Source organism: Eucyclogobius newberryi, unplaced genomic scaffold (genome assembly GCF_026437365.1).
Source record: "Eucyclogobius newberryi isolate DKJ021-1_F unplaced genomic scaffold, fEucNew1.0.hap1 SCAF_22, whole genome shotgun sequence".
Lineage (NCBI taxonomy): Eukaryota > Metazoa > Chordata > Actinopteri > Gobiiformes > Gobiidae > Eucyclogobius > Eucyclogobius newberryi.
This window is the reverse complement of record NW_027315857.1, coordinates 20,095,183-20,116,936: the sequence shown is the minus strand read 5'-3', so window position 1 is coordinate 20,116,936 and position 21,754 is coordinate 20,095,183. Positions and strand designations below refer to the sequence as shown.

The following is a 21,754-nucleotide window of genomic DNA, read 5'->3' as shown; positions in this document are numbered from 1 at the left end:
GTGTGAAGCGGCTGGGATGAGAATCAGCACCTCCAAGTCCGAGGCCATGGTTCTCGACCGGAAAAAGGTGGCTTGCCCTCTCCGGGTGGGTGGGGTGTCCTTGCCCCAAGTGGAGGAGTTCAAGTATCTCGGGGTCTTGTTCACGAGTGAGGGAAGGATGGAGCGTGAGATCGACAGGCGGATCGGTGCAGCCGCTGCAGTGATGCAGTCGCTGCATCGGACTGTTGTGGTAAAGAGGGAGCTGAGCCGAAAGGCAAAGCTCTCGATTTACCGGTCGGTCTACGTTCCTGCCCTCACTTATGGTCATGAGCTTTGGGTAATGACCGAAAGAACAAGATCGCGGATACAAGCGGTCAAAATGAGTTTCCTCGGCTGGGTGTCTGGGCGCTCCCTTAGAGATAAGGTGAGGAGCTCTGTCACACGGGGGGAGCTCGGGGTAGAGCCGCTGCTCCTCCACGTCGAGAAGAGCCAGCTGAGGTGGCCCGGATGCCTCCTGGGCTCCTCCCTGGGGAGGTGTTCCGGGCATATTCCACCGGGAAGAGGCCCAGTGGAGACCCAGGACACACTGGAGGGACTATGTCTCTCGGCTGGCCTAGGATCCCCCCGGAGGAGTTGGAGGAAGTGTCTGGGGAGGAGGAGGTCTGGGAGTCCCTGTTTAGACTGCTGCCCCCGCGACCCGGCCCCGGATAAAGCGGAAGAAGATGGATGGATGGAGCGTTTAAATCCATTTGTTTCATATTTTATTTAATACATTTTACATGTTTAGAAAATTAACATGACATTTACAACAATGAAAACAATATTTTTTTAAATGGATGAATTAGAAATGACCACAGCAAATGAAAACTTGAATTCAGAATATTTATATATTTTTTGAGTTGTTTACATTTGTTAATACAACAAAGCCCATATGTTTAGCTTGAAATTAGAATACAATGTACACATTAAAGGCGCAATATGTAACTTTTCTTTCAATACAGGAATAAATTGACACCAAATCACAAATCCTTTGGCATAAGTTAAGTAAGAAACTCACGCTGAACTTGTAAAAATTGGCTCACGTGGATCTGAAAGTGCTGAACGATTAAAATAATATATATTTGTGTGTTTTCACAGCTTGTTTATATTGCACTTGAGTCCCTAAAGTCATGATTTAGTCACTTTTATGTGAGGAAAGAACGAGGTAAATGCATTTTAAATAAAGTTTCCTTAAATATAATAAATACATAGAAATATTTGCATGGTGTGAAAAGTACAGGGTAACACCATAATACATCTGCAAAAGTTTTCAGATAACAAAATATTGTAGTATAAATTCTACAAAAGTATGGCTCAAATTCAGAATAAAAATGTATAAAGATTTGACACTTTAAATTGTCTTTAAAAATGATCTGCATGTGCACAATTTGGAGAGTAGAAAATTATGTTTTTAGTGGTTTTTGGCTCTTCCTTCCTGGACGTCGGGGGCCACGCTGTGCTCCTGTGCGATCGCCGCCAGCTCTTTGAGGAACTCGGCGTACAGGACGATGGCGAAGACTCTGCTTTGGGCCTGAGGAGGGACGGCGGGGCAGGGCGGCAGCACCAGGGGCGGGACGAGGGGCGGGACGTGCACCGAGCCGTTTGGGAGCGCGAGGCCCGAGGAGGCGTCGGCCGCTCCGGACTGAAGACGCTCTGGAAGACATGAACAGATTTAATTTTCTCAATGGCTTGTTGCAGTCATTTTGAAACTCTGAAAACGATAAAATAAACGTGGACAAAAACATAAACATTTTTAGTTAATGTCCACTAGAGGTCCTCAGTGCCCATGAAGACACTGGCCCTTTCTCAATACTCAAGAACGCAAGAACGTACTCGTGTTCTCGCCAAGTACATTCCTGCTGAGAACACGAAAAGTGCGGGAGAACATGCGCGCGTGATGCTAACGGCCGGCTAGTGGCCACCGCTCAGCTCGTCTTCTTCTTCTAACTATACGGTCAGGCTGTACGCTACGAGTCGCAATGCCGCCCTCTGCTGTTTATAATAGATGCCGTCGAAGTCTTGGATACGAGTCAGAACGGAGAAGAAAAGTGATAACGGTATGAGAAAAACAGTGACAGACTTCTACTACTAATAATGAAGTGACATCCACAAAAACATTTGACCATTATTTGGTTTGGAGCGCCCCCTGTCTTCAATGTTCACTTTTACAGTCCAGGTGAAGGTGCGGACAAAACGTTTCAGACAAAATTAGGATTATATTTCAAAACAAGCCTAAAGTGCCGTAATTTTCCGGAGTAAAAGTCGCATCTTTTTTCATAGTTTTGGCCGGGGTGTGACTTATACTTATATTTATTATATACTTATACAACTGAGCGACTTATATGTGATATTATTTGTTATTTTCACACTTGCAACCACATTTCATACTCCAGTGCATGTTTTTTTCTTCTCTATTATGCATTTTTTGGCTGGTGCGACTTATAGTCCAGAAAATACGGTATACAGGAATAATTTTTTGTATAAAATAGTGGACACGTCGATTACTTAATTACCTATAATCGGTATGTATACACTATGTTTATGGAAAAGATGAGCAATATATTATACTATGATTCACTTTTAAGAAAAAACACATTTGATATTTTCCAAACCTACAATAGTTTTATATCATTAGAACAAACATTTAAACTTGAGAAACTTCTTAATCAAAAGTCATTTATTAAGCGAGATGCACGTTAATATAATAGATCCATGAGACGTTCTCTAGAACTTGGACTGTAGTGAACATAGGACGCCACTAGAGGTCATCATAGTGGCATAATAAATACAGTGGCTGCGCTGACTGCTGCGTAGGAAACTAGTAAATGATGTGAGATTTTGAGACATTCAGACATGTAAATATACATAAGCAGTATTATTTATTATTCTATTATAATTTCATCTTTTGTCGGGCTATAATCATATGAAGCGGTCTCACCTCTGAGCTTTTTGTCCTGGTCCTTGATGAGCAGAAACCTCCAGGCCTGAAGCACCAGCGCTGGATACTCTGGCCTCTCCGACAGGAACCTCTCCATCTGATCACGCACCGAAACCAGCACCTGAACACACCACAACAACTATAACTATAACAACAACAACAACAACAGGAACATGACTGAAACTTGACTGACACATAACGGATATATGGCTGAAACTTGACTGAAACATGGCTGAAACCTGACTGAAACATGACTGAAACATGGCTGAAACGTGACTGAAACATGACTGAAACATGGCTGAAACCTGACTGAAACATGACTGAAACATGGCTGAAACTTGACTGAAACTTGACTGAAACATGACTGAAACATGACTGAAATATGACTGAAACTTGACTGAAACATGACTGAAACTTGACTGAAACATGGCTGAAACCTGACTGAAACATGACTGAAACTTGACTGAAACATGACTGAAACATGACTGAAACTTGATTGAAACATGACTGAAACTTGACTGGAACATGACTGAAACATGACTGAAACTTGATTGAAACATGACTGAAACTTGACTGGAACATGACTGAAACATGACTGAAACTTGACTGAAACATTACTGAATGTTTACCTGGTGGAGTGATGGTGTTTACCTGGTGGAGTGATGGCGTTTACCTGGTGGTGTAATGGCGTTTATCTATAGAAGTCATGGCGTTTAAATGGTGGAGTGATGATGGCGTTTACCTGGTGGAGTGATGGCGTTTACCTGGTAGCGTGATGGTGTTTACCTGGTGGAGTGATGGTGTTTACCTGGTGGAGTGATGGCGTTTACCTGGTGGTGTGATGGCGTTTACCTGGTGGTGTAATGGCGTTTACCTATAGAAGTCATGGCGTTTAAATGGTGGAGTGATGATGGCGTTTACCTGGTGGAGTGATGGTGTTTACCTAGAGGAGTCATGACGTTTACCTGGTGGAGTGATGGTGTTTACCTAGAGGAGTCATGACGTTTACTTGGTGGAGTGATGGCGTTTACCTGGTGCTATAATGGCGTTTACCTGGTGGTGTGATGGTGTTTACCTGGTGGAGTGAGTGATGGTGTTTACCTGGTGGTGTAATGGCGCTTACCTGGTGGAGTGATGGCGTTTACCTGGTGGAGTGATGGCATTTACCTGGTGGTGTAATGGCGTTTACCTGGTAGTGTAATGGCGTTTACCTGGTGGTGTAATGGCGTTTACCTGGAAGAGCGTGCGCACGTTGGCGTGGGCGTGGCTCGTGTCGGTGCCGAGCAGAAAGCCCCGGAGCAGAGGCTGAGGGTACGACGCCAGCTGAGCCAGGATCCCCGTCACCAACAGATTGACAGCGATGGAGTTCTCCAGAAGGTTCTCCAGGCGCGAGAGGAGCACGCTGATGAACGGACCTGAGGCGGACGACCACTCGGTTACACTCAAAAACAACAAAAACACAACTAAATTAAATCAACAATAACTCAAGATTTCACGGCCGTGATAATCCACAGATCATCATCATTTATCGATCCTTAAAGCCACAGTACGTAATTTGTTATTTCCCTTAAAAGCAGGCGTCCTTACTCTCTGTCCCTCTGTTTCCGAGCTTGCATCTCCACAGACCTGACTCACACATGGCCAGAAGGAGCCTCTCCCTGCTTGTTTCCATGTAAACGTTGTTCCTTTTGCTGTAATATTCCGCAGTGGGGATTATACTTTTCTATGTCCATGGTACGTTTTAACTTTCTGTAGAATCAGGCAAACGCTGTGGCCCCTCCAGAAAGTTACGCACTGTTGCTTTAAGAAAACACACACTCGATTTTACAACCAAGCTTCTCATCAATCTACATTTACCCCTGCATATGTGCTCAGGATTGGTTTCAAAATTTAGTTTGATTTGTAAATTCACTCTCCCCCGACAAGCTAAGCGCGCTAATGTAATGAATGCAAATTAACGAGTTTTGGCAATGATTTATTGACTTAAAACGGCGCCAGAGAACTCCGGATCTCTACCTTTGACGTCACAAAACTGGGACGTTTAGAACTGAGTGTTTTCTGAGGCTCGGCAGGGACATTCGTCAAACTGAAGCTAAACATGTTTTTAGCGAGAACAACTCCGTGACAGGATTACAGGATGAAAAAGTCACAAACCTGTCAGCGGTATCCTGTCCCTCGCGTTACTTCTCGTCTCCTCTCCTCGCTCCGCCTCCTCCATCTCGACTCCTCCCCCCTCGTCTCCTCCCCCCCAGCTCAGAGCGTCCTCGCACAGCCTCGTCTCCTCCTCCTCCTCCTCACGCTGCAGCTTCCTCCTCAGCGCTCTCACCCTCCTCCTGAACGAGCCGATGTCGTCCGTGAACTCCTCCGCGTCCGGCTCGGCACCTAGCGACCGCATCAACGCCTCGTACTGGAACATGAAGCCGTCGCTGCGGAAGTCGGCCTCGTTCGGAACTTGTGGCTGCGATGCTTCCGTTTGCTCTTCAGGCTCGTTCTCGACGCGTCCGTTACAGAAAACGGGATTGTCTTCAACTGTTTCGACAACTACTTTGTTTAAATTATTCAGATAAAGCAAATTGTAATCACATTTACTGTCAAGTTTAAAGATGTTGTTGCTCATGTGGAAGTCATTGGTAAGAATGTAGTGACTTTTTGGCATATCTTGAACTTCAATTCTTATTTTATCATCATTTCCCGCATCTTCACTCCTTCTTGTCGACATTATGCTATTTACAGTTTCCAGAACACTTTTTCCCGTCGTCGTTAGCATGGACGCTAACGTATGCTTCACCGGCGACTTCTTTTTCTGGACGATTTCTATGTCGTTTTGCGTCGCCGTAACTCTTTCCGTCGGCGCGGCTTCGGTGTCTTTTCGCGCCACAAGATCGTAGACCAGAACGTCGTCCTCGAACTCCGCCTCCTCGACGTACGACCCGCGGACGAGCTTGATCGCGTCCCGCCGCATTTCCTGGATGTGCTTCGGCGGATCTCGCGTGGAGCTGCCCGGGCGATCTTCCGAGCCGCCGCGGTTCTCGTCGTCGTCGAAGAGTTCGTCCCATTCGAGGTCCAGGGCCGAGCCGGGCCGCGCCGCTTGGTTGCCGGCGGACGCGGAGGACGGGGTGGGCGAGAGGAGGAAGGGCGGAGGAGTCGCGGCGAAGGGACGGGCCGAGCTGCTTTCGGAACGGGGGAAAAGGTCCTCGTCGTCGTCCTCGTCCTCGATGAAGATTCCCGGCGTCTCGCAGCGGAAACTGTCGGGGGCGGGATCTGAACCGTCGTAAGGGGCCGACCACAACTGACAAGCTCTGCAAAGAAAATAAAACCACACACAGTTGGCACAGTCTTTTCTCTATCCTCTTTTTTTTTATTTTTATCTTGTTTTCAATAGGTTGCCAGAGATGCTTATTTCTCGATTTGGACCGGTCTTCAAAACAAACTGCTACTGCGGATTTATACCTTAGAAAACCGAATTATGAAGAAAACCTCGCGTTCAAATGGTTTAAAAGTGGCAGTTAGGGATGTCACGGTTATTCGGTTAATCGGTAATCACGATTGTTCAGGTCACAATATAATCGTAAGAACCGAAAAAAATATAATCGTGATGATTTTAGAAGCTAAGTTTTCAATTTTTGTTCAAAAAATAGACCTAAATGTAAATGACTGTTTTTTTATCTGGCTATTATTGTCATATTTAACTTTATTTTGTCTTTCAGGAAGTTCATTTTCGTAAAGCCGCTCACGAACAGTCACATTACAAGTTAAAGATTTCACTGTTGTTCGGTCACGGTCTCAATAATCGTAATGTTTTTTCCTCACAATAATCGCGACACTAAAATCGGATATTGTGACATCTCTAGTGGCGGTCTAAACATGGTACAATAATTTAAGTACATAAAGAAGTGCTGTGTGGTATGTGCACAATTATTTATATTCAAGTTACCCTAAAATAAAGGTCAATATGCATTTTGATTACATTTAATACAATATAATAGTGACATATTCCCTTGACACTCCATTTGCCGTCAGACATAAATAGTGTCCGTGAATTATTGATATTTGAAGAGATAATTAAGTAAATGTGTGTGTGTGTTTTTTTTTAATGTTTCCAAATATACTTGTACCTGTGCGCCGTGGCGATGGCAAGTCGCGCGTCCCACAGGTAGTGAAGGTAGTTTACGTCCGTCAAAAGGTCCGAACTGCGATAGTAACGGACAATATCTGAAGCCGAGGGATCTGAAACAAAAGGATATATATGGATTATATATGTACTATTCAGTAACTCCGAGTGTTACAGTCTTTGAAGGAAAAACAGAAACCTCAAACGCGGCTAAAACACACAAATAAAAATGTGAGAAACAAAGTAAAAGTAAAAGATAGATAAAACAAAACTGGACTCAAAAGCAATCCGGACTAAACCAGGACTGAACTACGACAAAACCAGGACTTGAACAATGTAATAAAACTAACTAACTAAAATCATAACCTAACAAATATTAACATGAGATTAAAAACAATAAAAACAATAAAAACTACTAAGATCAATAAAAGACACAGAAGAGCACAAAAACCCATGCAGTGTTGAAAATCCAGAGAGTAAAAGCGGGTGTCAAGACGAGACTTAAAACAACCAGGGTTTTAACTAGAACTAGAACTATACTAAGAACACATGAGTACGTAACATGGGTCATACGTGATGCTAGCGAGTCGTAGCAGCTACATACGTGATGCTAGCGTGTCGTAGCAGCTACATACGTGATGCTAGCGTGTCGTAGCAGCCACATACGTGATGCTAGCGTGTCGTAGCAGCTACATACGTGATGCTAGCGTGTCATAGCAGCTACATACGTGATGCTAGCGTGTTGTAGCAGCAACATACGGGATGCTAGCGTGTCGTAGCAGTTACATACGTGATGCCAGCATGTCGTATTAGCTACAAACGTGATGCTAGCGTGTCGTAGCAGCAACATATGGGATGCTAGCGAGTCGTAGCAGTTACATACGTGATGCCAGCATGTCGTAGCAGCTACAAACGTGATGCTAGCGTGTCGTAGCAGCAACATATGTGATGCTAGCGTGTTGTAGCAGTCACATACGTGATGCTAGTGTGTCGGAGCAGCTACATACGTGTTGCTAGCATGTCGTAGCAGCGACATACGTGATGCTAGCGTGTCGTAGCAGCTACATACGTGATGCTAGCGTGTCGTAGCAGCTACATACGTGATGCTAGCGTGTCGTAGCAGCTACATACGTGTTCCTTTGGGCCAGTGGACGTGCTCCGAGTGCTGCAGAGCGCTGTGGGTTTGAGAACACCACGAGGGCATGAGCCGCAGCAGAGACACCGCACTGGAAGCACAGTCTGTGGGTCTGCTCAGGTCGGAGTAGGGAACCAGGAACCTATCAGGGGAACAGGGGGACAGAGAACAGAGGGACAGGGGAACAGGGGGACAGGGAACAGAGGGACAGAGGGACAGGGGAACAGGAGGACAGGGAACAGGGGAACAGAGGAACAGAGGAACAGAGGAACAGGGGAACAGAGGAACAGGGGAACAGGGGAACAGGAAGTAGAGGGACAGAAATATCAACTGTCGAACTACGGTAAAACAAGCAAAAGTACTGAAATAGCCGTTTCTTTCGTTAAAACATAACACGTATAACAAAACAGAAGTGTGTAACTGTTATTTATCCTTGAAGTAACTACCCAAAAGCTTTGGTCAAACGCTATGAGAAGTTCTGGGCCAACATCGGTCAGTAACCAGTCTCACTAAAAGCACTCTGTATCGCCCCACCCTCCTCTGCACAGATAAACTCCATAAATACCATAACTTCAGCAACCATAAGTTACAAAGTAAACGACTAAACCCGCCGCGACTGACCTGAAGACGAGCTGCAGCATGACGTCTTCACAGAACAGACCGATGAGCGTCCTGAACAGAGCCAGCGACACCGTCCCCAACTGTAACGTCCCCACAAGACGTGCAAGAGTGAATCACGCCGCCGGGTCTCGGAAAAAATGGCGTTGCCGGCATTACCTGGAAGGGGGTGTTGACGCGGCTGACCAGCGTGTCCAGGATGTGCACGTGGTCGTGGGCGTGCAGCAGGACGAAGGAGAGGAACGTCTGGAGCAGGGCCGGCTCGCGGACGGAGCGCAGGAACAGGTCCAGGTACGCCGTGGTGGTCATCGCCTCCTCCACCGTCAGCTGCGGGACAAGAACGTAGCACTGAGCGGCCATTTTGTATTTGCGCGTTTTAGCCGCGATCGAGGTGATAACGCTCGGAGTCGATGCATTTTAGAATTGTTGCGTTTCAGGTCCCTGTTAAATATCAAATAAACAAAAAAACAGATTTATTCAATTATCTCTTCAAATATCAATAATTCGTAAATGCTATTTATTTCTGAGTGACAATACGGGAATACCTTACCCACTTTTCATACTAAATTCACAGTGTGAATTTAGTATGAAAAGTGTGTATTAAAGTGGCCCCTACAGGTCAGCCAACTCAACTTAAATGCAGTTAAGTTAAAATTATACAAATTTTATCACAGAATAGCACATTTTTTGACAAATAAAATTATATGAGAGCTTTGTTTTGTTGAAATAAAGTTATAGTAGTTTCTTTGTGTAAATTCTGCATAAACTTTGTCTGGTTTGAGTGTCCCTGGTGTGATGTCACTTCCTGTCATTTTCAACAGATTTTTCAGCATTTTCTCCACAAATACCTGCTCAATGGGTGTAAAACTATCATGTAAATGTACGGTATAAATACACCAAATAAAGTCCAAACTAGACAATTGCAGAAACCTGTCATGCGTCACTCTAATGTTCTAAAAGCGCGTCAGTGGCAAACCTTGTGCAGCGCGGGAGCCAGGACCGGCACCAGGAAGCCGTTGTAGATGTAACCGAGCAGCTGAGAGCGGATGGAAGGATGAGCCGCCTGAACAGAGCAGAGAGCTTAGGAAACAACAACTAAACTATTCTGTAAAGTGTTGTGCGCGCGTGTGGGAATCACCTTCGTCACGGCGCCGCAAAAGTCCAACGAGTGAAGGAAGTGGACCAAGGCTGGAACCTGGAGAAAGTCATGACCAGGTTTAGAGTGCGAGGCAAACAAAACAAAGAAAAACATTAAAGAAAGAAAGAAAAATAACATAGAATATGACACCACAAACAATTTATTTATGTATATTCGTCTATTTTATTGTTTTATTTTTATTTATGAATCTATATACAAGAGAAAGGACCAGAGAGCTATAATAATAATCGTAATAATGATAATAATAATAATTAAATCAAAGTGGGGAAAAAGGAAAAAATAACATGACACCACAAACAAATGTATTTACTTCTATTTGTCTACTTTATTGTTTTATTTGATCCCGCTCTTCTCATTCAGTTCAGTCTATTTTTTTCTTCTATGTGATGGTTTCTGTCACTGTTTTAACCGGCTGATTTTACTCCACCATAACACTGTGCAACACTGTGCAACACTGTGCAACACTGTGCAACACTGTGCAACACTGTGCAACACTGTGCAACACTGTGCAACTAAAGGGGATCGGACTGGACACAGCGACTGACACCTGTAAATGTAAATATATTTCATATCAAATGTTAGTGTACTGCGACGAGTTGGCCACTGTCCAGGGTGTACCCCGCCTAAGGCCCGAAGTCACTGGGATAGGCTCCAGTCACCTGTGACCCCGAAAGGGAACAAGCGGTAGAAAATGGATGGATGGATGTTAGTGTTGCGGTTATTGTGAGAAGAAACATCACGATTTAACGATTATTCACGATTATTGAAACTGTGAAGGAACAATAGTGTAATCTTTAATTTTCTTTAATTCCGGGGTCTGACACTGTTCCTCAAGTTTGTGAGCGGCGTTATGAATTTTTTTAATTTTTTTTATTATTATACATTTTTTGAAATTTTCTGAAAGACAAAATAAATAAATAAATGTCTTTTTTTTTTAAATATATATATATATTATTGTTTGTTTGTCTCACTTAAAAGCAACATTTAAAAAATAAAATACAATACAAATATACAAAAATAAAGTTAAATGCGACAAAAACATGCAGATAAAAAAAAGTCATTTACATTTAGGTTAGGTTATTTACATTTTTGAACTATTTATTGAACAAAAAAGACTTCTTATTATTATTTCATGGTTCATGGTTCTTACGATTATATTATGACCTGACTAATCCCGATTATCGATCCACAGAATAACCGCCACATCCCTGTAAAGGAGTGAAGTAAACAAGTGAAGTAAACGAGTGAAACGGCGCACGATCGTGACCTGTTGCCAGTCGTCCGGCTCCAGGCAGTGCCAGTCGTCGCTGTAGACCTGAAGTCGCGTGGGCAGAGACGAGTAGAGGCCTGACAGACCCGTGGCCAACACCTGACGTTACCACGGAGACAAGAAAACAACCATTAAGACTCGGCAAAGCGGCTTTTTTCTGTCAGACACCTCCCTCCGGACCCGACGGCGCGGCGACGTCCTCGGGCAAGACACATCACTGCCACGCCCACAGCCGTCGTCGGTATGTTTTAATGTATCGGCGACAGTGTGCATTAGATTAATTTTCACATATAATCACTCAAGTACCGTATTTTCTGGACTATAAGTCGCACCTTTTTTCATAGTTTTGGCCGGGGTGCAACTTATACTTATATTTATACTTTTATACTTATATATATATATATATAATTGTTATTTTCACACTTGCAACTGCATTTCATACTCCAGTGCGACTTATATATGTTTTTTCTTCTCTATTATGTATTTTTTGGCTGGTGCGACTTATACTCCGGTGCGACTTATAGTCTGGAAAATATCTGTATTTGCTAGTCTATAAAAAAAAGTCAAAGTCTATAAAAAAATAACTCAAAGTGTCATAAACAGTCGAACAAATATGATTAAAATCGCAATGTAATGTAAAGCACAAGACAAAAATATAAAAGCATAAAGAATTACATTTGTCGTTTTGAAGGAATGCAAAATCAGAAAATTTAGTGCATTGTTTATAGTTAATTTAAAACATTTTTTTTTAAAGCAACAAAAAAATGTTTACAAATTTAAAAAGTGATGTTGTAAACTTGAAAATAAGGGTAAAAAGTGATATTTTGTGATTAATTTAACAGGCGTTTCACATTTGTCTAATGATTAAACCTCGACTAATGAGTTTAATGACATGCATTGGCTCGACATGAACTGAACTGACATGATATCGATATCGGGATACTCCCAAACGATACCTATATATTCGCTTTTGTCCCTATCCCCGCCCCCGGTGCATGTAACGGATGACGGTGACGCGCAGGTCAGCGGCGTGTCACAGCAGGAGAGTGAACGGGCAGCGCTCCCGTCACGTGCTCGGGATAATCCCCTAATCCGAGCTCAGATCCGGGTCGAAGGCGCCGCACGGTTCAAAAACACTCCTTTGTGTCGCCGAAGGAACGCACACAGACCTGCCTTTGTGTACAGTAATATCAATCCCTCTGATAGAGTCTAATGTGCCTGATGTGTGCTTAATGTGCTCTGTTCTGTCAAAGTGAACGTTGTTGTTCAGCGTCTTTGGGTCACTGAAAAGCGCTATATAAATAAAAGTTATTATTATTATTATTATTATTGTTTCCCAAATTCAATTCAAGATTTTATTGTCATTGTCATTGAAAACGACAACAGTGCATGAATAAATAAAATAAGATAAATACAACGCAAATATAAAGGTGTTATGTTGCATACAATGAGACCTGCTTGACTGCTTTGCCTGGGTTAAACTCCAGCAGCTTTGTTGTGGCTGCGGCGCCGTGACATCAGCGCTCGTGACATGATCTCATAAAGACAATGATGAACAAACAAACAAACAAACAAACAAATGTGTAAACTACTAAAATCAAAGAACTCTAAACGTATGTATTGATGCATTGGTTTTTAGAGTGACTTATTTGTCAACTCTATTATTTATTTGCATTCATTTTATTTTTTATTTCAAGCATATAGCAAGAAAAACAAAAATGTCATTATCATTTCTTTGTTTTTTTTATTTTTTTTACATTTTAGGTCAATCTGTCATACATTATAACTTTGAAAATTACACCTTCCTCATAAGTTATGCTCTCCTTCACTTTTGAAAATGTGTTTTGGGATATTGTTGGGTAGATTGTAATTTTTTCCCTTGAATAGAATTTGTTGAAATGTCACTATGTTCACAATATCTTTCATTTTTATTAATTTAAGTAAATTGTGCAGTCCCTATAGCCCACTCCATGTATTAGTATAAGTAAAATATGGTAAAACTAGTGAACAATATAGTGTACGTGACGCTAGTAGAGTTACAGAAATGTACATTGACCCCGTTAAATAAAACAAAGAAAATGACTTTTTAGGGCCAGTTTAAAGCCACTATTTTCTGCTAAACGTGCCTTTTTCAGGTTTTAGCCATGTTTTAATTCCCTCCCGGACTTTTTTGTTTCATTCTCCTTCGCTGCGACGCGTGTCTTGATACGTGTAGCCGGTAAGTGTTGGCGTCCGTGTTGCCGCGTGTAACTTACGGGACAGAAGTATGTGTTTTCGGCGATGTGCTGAGCCACGCGCAGATCTGAGGCCGACAGGGACATGATCAGCAGCAGAGCGTCCCGAGCCTGCCGTCCCACCAAACCTTGTCTGACAGAGACACGTCCAACTCAGTCACACAGTTGCATTTCTTGTAGTATTACATCGTATTTGGATATTCTTCAGACAGTCTTCCAATATAACCGTCATTTACAGATGAGCAGAGGCACATATAAACTGTAACCCCTTAAGTTTAGGGGCCTACTTTTCCAAAAACGCCTGAAAAAAGGGCCCACATTTCAAACTGAAGCTGTTCCTGAACTTCTGGAACACACACACTCTGCTGGAGCCTTTGTAAAGCTGAGACTCTGTAGTTTTGGACTGTTTTACTCTAATTATTAAGTAGAAAGAAGCTCTGCACAGAGGAAATCAGTTTTTGTATTTATTAAATATTTAAATGAGTAAAGCTGGTGTTTGAGGATCGAATTATTGACACTAAAATGAGAATTTCTTGGGATTTGACAATATTTTTTTTAAAAGCTGAAGGTAAATTCACTAAAAATGAGTTTCAGGGACTTGTAATAAAGCAAATTATCCAAACAGAATCCATTTAAAAGTCCTATACAAGTACAAACTGACCCTGATGCTTCCCAGAATGATTGATTTAACTGGAAATAAGAAGGTTACAGCTTTATTTTTATGTACAGCAGATCAAACAGCTTGAGAGTTCACTTTTATAACATGGCAGACAAAACGGAAAAAACAAGAAAAAGTTGACCGTCAGACCCATAAGGGGCTCCCGTACACGAAAGAACGCCGCGGCAAAGAGGTCGACTGTAAAAGACTTCACGGAGCCTGAGGCAGAACGATGTCGATGAATGAAAGAAAGAAACGAGACGAACAAAAAGGAGCTGAAAGTGTGTCGTCGCGTGAGTGGGACCGGGCTGCTGTAAGGAACCGTCAAACAATAGATATTCAGCTTCTACTCGTACTGGAGCTACTGTACATGCTCATTAAAAAGAAAGAAAATACAAAATATTACTTTTCACCATCAGTTTTAGAAGGATTGATCAGATTTAGAATAAGGCCACATGCTAATATCAAGAATATTTTTCGGGCTGCACTATATATCACAAAAGTGTCAGTATTACACGCAAAATGTCATCATTAACATTTAAATCAAGGTGTAACATTGAACAGAGATTTAACCAATTGACTTCAAAACGTCAATGCTTTTATTCAGAATTTTCCTTATTATCAGTCTTAATTAATTTAGATTTGGTTGTGTCTTATTTATATGTTCTAATTAACTTATTTTAACACACTTTGACTGATTAATGAGGGCGTTTGGGCTGAAGCCGTGTCCAAATATCAGGCAATTTAAGGGAATTTGCAGGATTGATATTCTGTGCCGTTACAGTGAGCAAAACATCAAACTGCAGTAACACGAGACGCAATTAATCGTTGTCACGTGTTTGAAATGTCAATGACGTGTGTTTCAATGTGGCTCACAAAGAGGATGAATTCTTATTTGAGACGATAATTTACACCACCGTAAATCATGTAAATCACGTTGGATCCTAAGAAAGTTAGACTGGATGTCATGAATTGTAGTTTAATGAGGAAAAAGGAGTGGGATTCAATACATTTACACTCCTTCCCACTCAAAGATTATATATATATTATATTTTCCGGACTATAAGTTGCACTTTTTTTTCATAGTTTGGCCGAGGTGCGACTTATACTCCAGAGCGACTTATATGTGATATTATTTGTTATTTTCACACTGGCAACCACAAGAGGGCGCTCTAGGCTCTAAGCGACGCAGAAGAAGAATCTGCACTTCCTCTTCCTCTGGAGTTTGTGGAGTTGTTTAGAAGTGACACAGAGGAAGAAGAATTCAATGGATTTAGTGATTTGGGGTAAAACTGATGCTTTGGTAAACTTGTTAGCATGTTCTTTATGCTATAGTTATCTGAATAACTGTTCATATGTTACGTTAACATACCAGACACTTACCACAGTTCTGTCTGTGCCTCATGTAGCTGAAGGTGTTAGCGTTAGCATACGTACACCTATTCACCATGTTCTCTCATCTGTTATTATTTTAAACTGCATTTCAAGATGAAATGTCTGTTCTTGGTCTTGGATTTTATCAAATGAATTTCCCCCAAAAATGTGTCTTATACTCCAGAGTAGGGATGCGTACCGCTACGACGGACCGGATCCGGACTAGTAAAAACGTTTCGGTTCAGGTCCAAAAAAACCGAAACCCCGGTGATTCGGTTCTGGACTCATTAAAAATTTACCACTCACATTCTATATCCTTTACGTTCTAGAATCTAAACCATCCTAAACCTTCCATAGATCGCGAAATTCGCGCTAGAAAAGACGTAAACACTGACATCGCTGTCAATGACCCGGAGCATCAGCGACGCACGCGTCTTCCCCGCGGCAGAAGTTGAAGCGGGTGAAATGAGTTTAAAGACGCGAGAGACCGAACATTCGGGACGATCACTGGCTTATTTGAATCGTTTGAAGCCGCCGCGTGCGTCGCCGCTTGTGCCGCTCCGTGAGTTAGTTTAAGACGTTAAAGGAGCGGGTTGTGCTTGGTTTGGGTGTAAATATTGTAACTTCTCGCTCAGGTCAGTAATGCTGGTTTAGTGCTCACAAGTTGTCACTTTATTTCTTGAACAGAGTTGGTTACTGTTGGCCGTAACCATGGTGATGGAACAGGAACATCAGAAATCACCTGGTCTCCTGAGCCGCTCTTAGCTCCGCCCCAGAGACCGCGCACGCGCACTAGAGACTAGGGTCGCTACAATATGAATAAAATAACTGTTATGCTGTGGTGTAGCATTTATTTAGGTGGGTTAATGTGCAATATACATATTTATGCATCTAAGTAAATACTAAGTCAAAGTAATATTGTTTAATTGCTGGATTCATTAATTGGAGCTTATATTTTGTAATAGTATTTGTATTCTACAGTTGTTAAATATGGTCTTGTGTTTGATGCTGTTAATATGATGTATTGTGTGTAGTGTAAAATATTTTAATATTCTATTTTTGATACTGCTAAGTTGATTGATTTATAGTGGTTCTAGTTTTTGAAGGTTTTTACCCGACTTTGAAGAGTGGAAATGTATCTAAAGCATTAAACTTCTAGTGTGGGAACAGCCCAGTCAAACCAGTAATACACTTGACAAACATAGTATCAGCTGAAACATTTGCCCCAATACCAATACTCAACATGCTCTTGTTCGGAAGTTGTTCCTCTAGTAAAACACATGAATGTGTGTTAGTTAGCAGCTTGTGATTTGTAAGTTGTAACTTCTGTTAATAAACAGTGAATAAACCAGATAAATTGAGTTTATTTCAGTCTGCAGTTAAGTCTTGTGTTTGATAGTCGTCCTTGTTCAAGTGTCTTCAACTTAATTGAGCCAAGTAGCTTGTGTTATGCTGTTATAACATTATGCAAATATGGGAGTTCAGCCGGACTCATTAGGTCCGGACCTGAACCTAAACCTCTGTATTCGAATCCGGACTTGAACCTGAACGTGGGTTTAGGTCTGCATCCCTACTCCAGAGCGACATATGTTTTTTTCTTCACTATTATGCATTTTTTGGCTGGTCCGACTTATAGTCCGGAAAATACGGTAATTGCAATCCAATCAAAATCTGCCATAGTTTCGTGCACAAACGACAAAATACTGTGTTTAATTCTGCATAAAATCTGCCAGCTACTGTATATTTCAGATCTGTACAAACACTCTCTGAAATACATACAGTTTGTCAGTTCATAGGTCTATTTCTTTAGTATTTTGGTCCCCAAATCGTGCAGCCCTACGTCCCACTTTTGCGACGCGTGGAAGTGTTCTGAGGGAAGACGTGTTATTGTTTTCTTCTCGTCGTCACATGAACATGACCCCCCCCTCCCCGGGCCCCTCCTCGGGCCCCGCCCCGAGCGCCCCGTACCTGTGTGTGTACGGTATGAGGAGGGAGAAGAGCAGGAAGTTGGCGGCGCCCTGGTCCTCGCTGGTGTGGAAGAACAGCTCCAGCACCGACGGGTCCTTCACCAGAGCCGCGCAGAGCTGGTGCAGCAGGAGCACCAGCTCGGACTCCACCGTCGCCCCAGCGCCTGCGGACGGAGGGGGCACTGTGAGGGGCGGGCACGCTGTGAGGGGTGGGCACGCTGTGAGGGGCGGCTACGCTGTGAGGGGCGGGTATGCTGTGAGGGGTGGGCACGCTGTGAGGGGTGGGTACGCTGTGAGGGGTGGGCACGCTGTGAGGGGCGGCTACGCTGTGAGGGGTGGGCACGCTGTGAGGGGCGGCTACGCTGTGAGGGGCGGGTATGCTGTGAGGGGTGGGCACGCTGTGAGGGGTGGGTACGCTGTTAGAGGCAGTATGCTCGCAAACGTCCAAAAGTCTCACCGCTGAGGGTTTCTGGTCCAAAAAGTGAATTTGTCATGAGAAGTTAGCAAATTTGTGTTGTTATTGTGAGAAGTGAAGGGAATACCAAATATATTAACTTTACTAGATTGTATTAAACTGAATGACTAAAGTTGTGCTGAAACTGAAGGGTCCTCACACAGACCACATTCCTAGATAAGGTGAAGCTGCAGACGAGCTGCAATTTTCATTTTATCAACAGGTATATTCAAACATTACTGCAAATTATACGTTGTGTGGAGTTTAAATACAATTTTGTGGCTAGAAAATGGTATTTCTTCCATCCTTTGTTAGAGAAAACCAACATATTCTACCATTGAAATTCCAAATCGTAGCTTATAAAACAATGAGCACGTTGATCTGACACCAACACTTTGAACATGTGTTTTGGTCGACTTCATTTTGCCTCTTGTTGCTTCCCTTTTGTAATTTTGAACCTTCTGATGACATCAGAAGCACTGAAAAGGGTCTAAAATATACACCATGATTATCCTTTTTAAATCTTTACTTGTTTTACTGTTGCCGTAAATGAACACTGAATGACTGATGTCCTGCCAGACTTGTCCCACGGTTTCTACTTTACGACTTGTCCAGTGTAGTATGTGCGTGTCTGTGTGCGTGTCTGACCCGTCCCGGCGCCGGCGCAGGACGCCAGCAGCATCATGAGCGGCCTCAGCACGGGTTTGTGGTGGAGCAGCGGCTGCCGGGCCCGGGACAGCAGCATCTGGTACATGCGGAGCTGCTCCAGTTTCATGTCCTCCGTGAACTGTCTCCTCAGGCTCCACAGGAAGAGCCGCTCCAGCACGCCCTCCAGCACCACCAGCTCCAGGATCGGACCCATGGCGCCACCTGCGGGACGCAAGGAGGCAGAGGACGGACGTGTGATGGTGCTGCAGGGTTTCGACCGCTCACTCGCGACCCTTTTCACGTGATGTTGCTGTCACGTGTCTCATCGGCGGATTTACACGGGTTTCGGCGTCGTCTTTGTGCCAGTAAACGCAGGACCACAGCGCCATCTGCAGTCCGACTTCTTCAGGACAGCATGCCAGTAAGGTACGTGACAGTAGAAAGCCCCCCTCATCTCGGTTCATAGTCCCGCAAGCACGTTTTTGTCGTTTTCAAAGACATTGGGAATGTTCCCGATTGAAGCGACATGTTAACTATGTGAGTGAGTGGTGCTAACAAACTGTTCAGCTTAGACTTTAGAAATCTGGAGAGTCACACATCGAGGCAGCATGTAGATGAACTCCTGGACAGTTTTGTCAGTTACAGGTGCAAAGTGAGTTAGCTCTAAGTGTCTAGGTGGTTTTAGGAGAAGCAGAGGATAGTCGTGTCTCCTTTATCCAGCGGCCGGGTTTGTTATCCTCTGTTCCAGCCCGTAATGTGGCGCTCGCTTTTACAGTGATCGGAAATGGACGATTTGAGTTGTTCCTGTTTTAATTTGTCACGGCGACATCACGTGACACTCTGAAGACTATTGCGAGTGAGCGGTCGAAACTTTCAGTTAAACGAACAAACAAACAAACACAGTTCTCTATCTAGAAGCCTTCATTGCCATATTTTAATCTTTAAAATCACTGACTAATGAAATAATAATTCTCACAACAATGGCGAGACTGATTGTCATTCTTTAACACGCTTAAACGCTAATGTGAATCCTAAAAAAACAATAAACAATACGTTGTTAAGTCGACAAACAGTGATATATATGTTTCGCATGTGTTTGACTAATAACTAACATGTAATAAAAACAGAAAAGGTTACAATAGTCAAACGGTCACCTTGCCCGGCCTCTTCCTCCATGAGCAGGAACAGCATGTGCTCCACATAGTTCTGGACGGCGCTGGCCTCGTCGGCGGGAATCGCACCCACGCGCGCCGAGCCGCCGCTGGTCACATGGCCCGACAGGAAGCCCAGCGTGCCGGAGCTGTGGCGGCTCTGCTCGTGCTTTTCCAGGATCTTCACCACCTGCACAACGTTCAACCAGTGACTTAATGCAAAAGATTCCCTATAGTTTTGTTTAGGATGTGTTTGGGAGATTTTAAATGGCTAAAAACAAAACTTTCATTCATTTGAAAGATACTTAATGTGCAAAATCGGCTTTTTGGAGCTGTTAAAAATGTTTAAAGAGATTGTTTCCTCATCTAAAGCACACCGGGAGTTGTATTTGGCTTCATCACACTTCATTAAAGAGGTCGTCTCCCTTCTGAGCCTCAGAAAACACTTCATGTGACATCACAGGCAAACTTTCTGAGCATTTTTTCGGTCAAAAAACATTCATTGCAACTGCATGTCGGAGTATGGTAATTCCCTGATCACCTGACCTATAGAAAGTGATATTTTAAGCAATTTTTTAAGTTTTAAAACATGATAAGTTACTCAAAAAGTCGTTTAAAGGTTGATATTACAATCACATGCAAATACAAAAAAATAAATACAATTAAAATTAAAATTAAAAAATTAAAAAATTAAAAAAATGTAAAATTAAAATTAAAAAATTAAAACAAAGTAAAAATAAAAACAATGCATGATAAGTATTCTGAGACAAATATTCACCTGTAGTAGCCCAGCATTGTCTAGTGTGCTTTGTAAACGCAGGGTTTATGTCGTCTACTCAAGTTAATTCATAACAAATCAAAACAACTGGATTCACTTGTGATCGTGGACAGTTGCTGGGTTTTTATGTCGTTTCCGTGCTACTATAAGTTGCTCCTCAAACCGATTCATGATCGAAACCGCCACAAAAACGCGTCCAGAAGAAGCCCACCTGTGCCCAGTGGTTCCTGAAGACGATCATGCAGGTCTCCGGGTCGACTCCCTTCAGCGTCAGGGACTTCCTGCGGTGGCCCCCGACGCCCGCGGACGCCATCATTTTGTGACCGATGCTTGAGAGAGGGACGAGCGGGGAGGACTAGCGCGCGGCGGTCCTCACGGGGGGGTGTCCCGGTCTCTCAGCCCAGGACGAGGCGCCGGCTCTGGGGGAAGCAGCCATCAGCGTGGCCTGTGATGCAACAGAACAGCTCATATTAAATGTCTATGACTTTTTTTATGATGTTCTAATTTTGACTTTATTTGGTGTATTTATAATTGTTGTACATATAAATTATAGTTTTACAACAATCGAGCAGGTATTTGTGGAGAAAACGTTGAAAAACTATGTAGAAAATGACAGGAAGTGACGTCACACTCATTCCAGACAAAGTTTATGCATAAATTACACAAAAGAAACAACTTTTTTCATTCTCTAAACATGAATTCAACTAAATAAAGTCGCTCATATATATTTATTCATCAAATAAAATAAATGTTGACATTAGATGAGTTTTTGCCTAGTGTTTGCTGGGTGATGTCATCAATTACAAACAGGAAGTGACATTGTAAACATAAAAAATGTGCTCGTCTGGGATGCATTTTTTTGAATATTTTTTAGCAGCATTTTAAATATACAAACTTAACTGCATTTTAGTTCAACGAGTCGTCCGACCTGTAGGGGGCGCTTTAATCTTTACAGCGTTATAGTTCACAGTGTGTCCTCCTCTAAGGGACATCCCGGAGGACCAGCTGAACGTTTTTAACATTAGTCATGTTTAGAATACAGAGTAGGGCCGCTTCGATTCGTCAACTAGTCAAATTTGTATTTTTATTGTACATAGAGACATTTCAAATACATTATCAACCCCAAAAAAGGTTGAAATATGGTGATTGAAGGCTTCTAGACAGAGAATACATGTCTTTTTATACAACATAAGTCGTCATTACATATTAATTTTTACTGATAAAATGTTGTTTACTCATTA

General features: G+C 42.7%; 1 protein-coding gene across 1 annotated transcript; it reads right to left on the bottom strand.

Annotated features, from left to right (window-relative positions):
* Window positions 1–1,395: 1,395 nt before the first annotated feature.
* LOC140371862 (FHF complex subunit HOOK-interacting protein 1A-like) lies at window positions 1,396–20,831 on the bottom strand. The gene is made up of 16 exons (XM_072459092.1): window positions 20,725–20,831; window positions 19,739–19,925; window positions 18,585–18,806; window positions 17,484–17,646; window positions 13,505–13,616; window positions 11,247–11,348; window positions 9,959–10,015; window positions 9,797–9,883; window positions 8,980–9,147; window positions 8,824–8,903; window positions 8,199–8,344; window positions 7,072–7,183; window positions 5,111–6,255; window positions 4,190–4,371; window positions 2,957–3,077; window positions 1,396–1,671 (listed from the first exon to the last, which is right to left on the bottom strand). Exons 1-16 carry the CDS (start codon window positions 20,827–20,829, stop codon window positions 1,430–1,432), a joined length of 3,231 nt encoding a protein of 1,076 aa, XP_072315193.1. The 5' UTR covers window positions 20,830–20,831; the 3' UTR covers window positions 1,396–1,429.
* Between the last annotated feature and the right edge of the window lie 923 nt (window positions 20,832–21,754).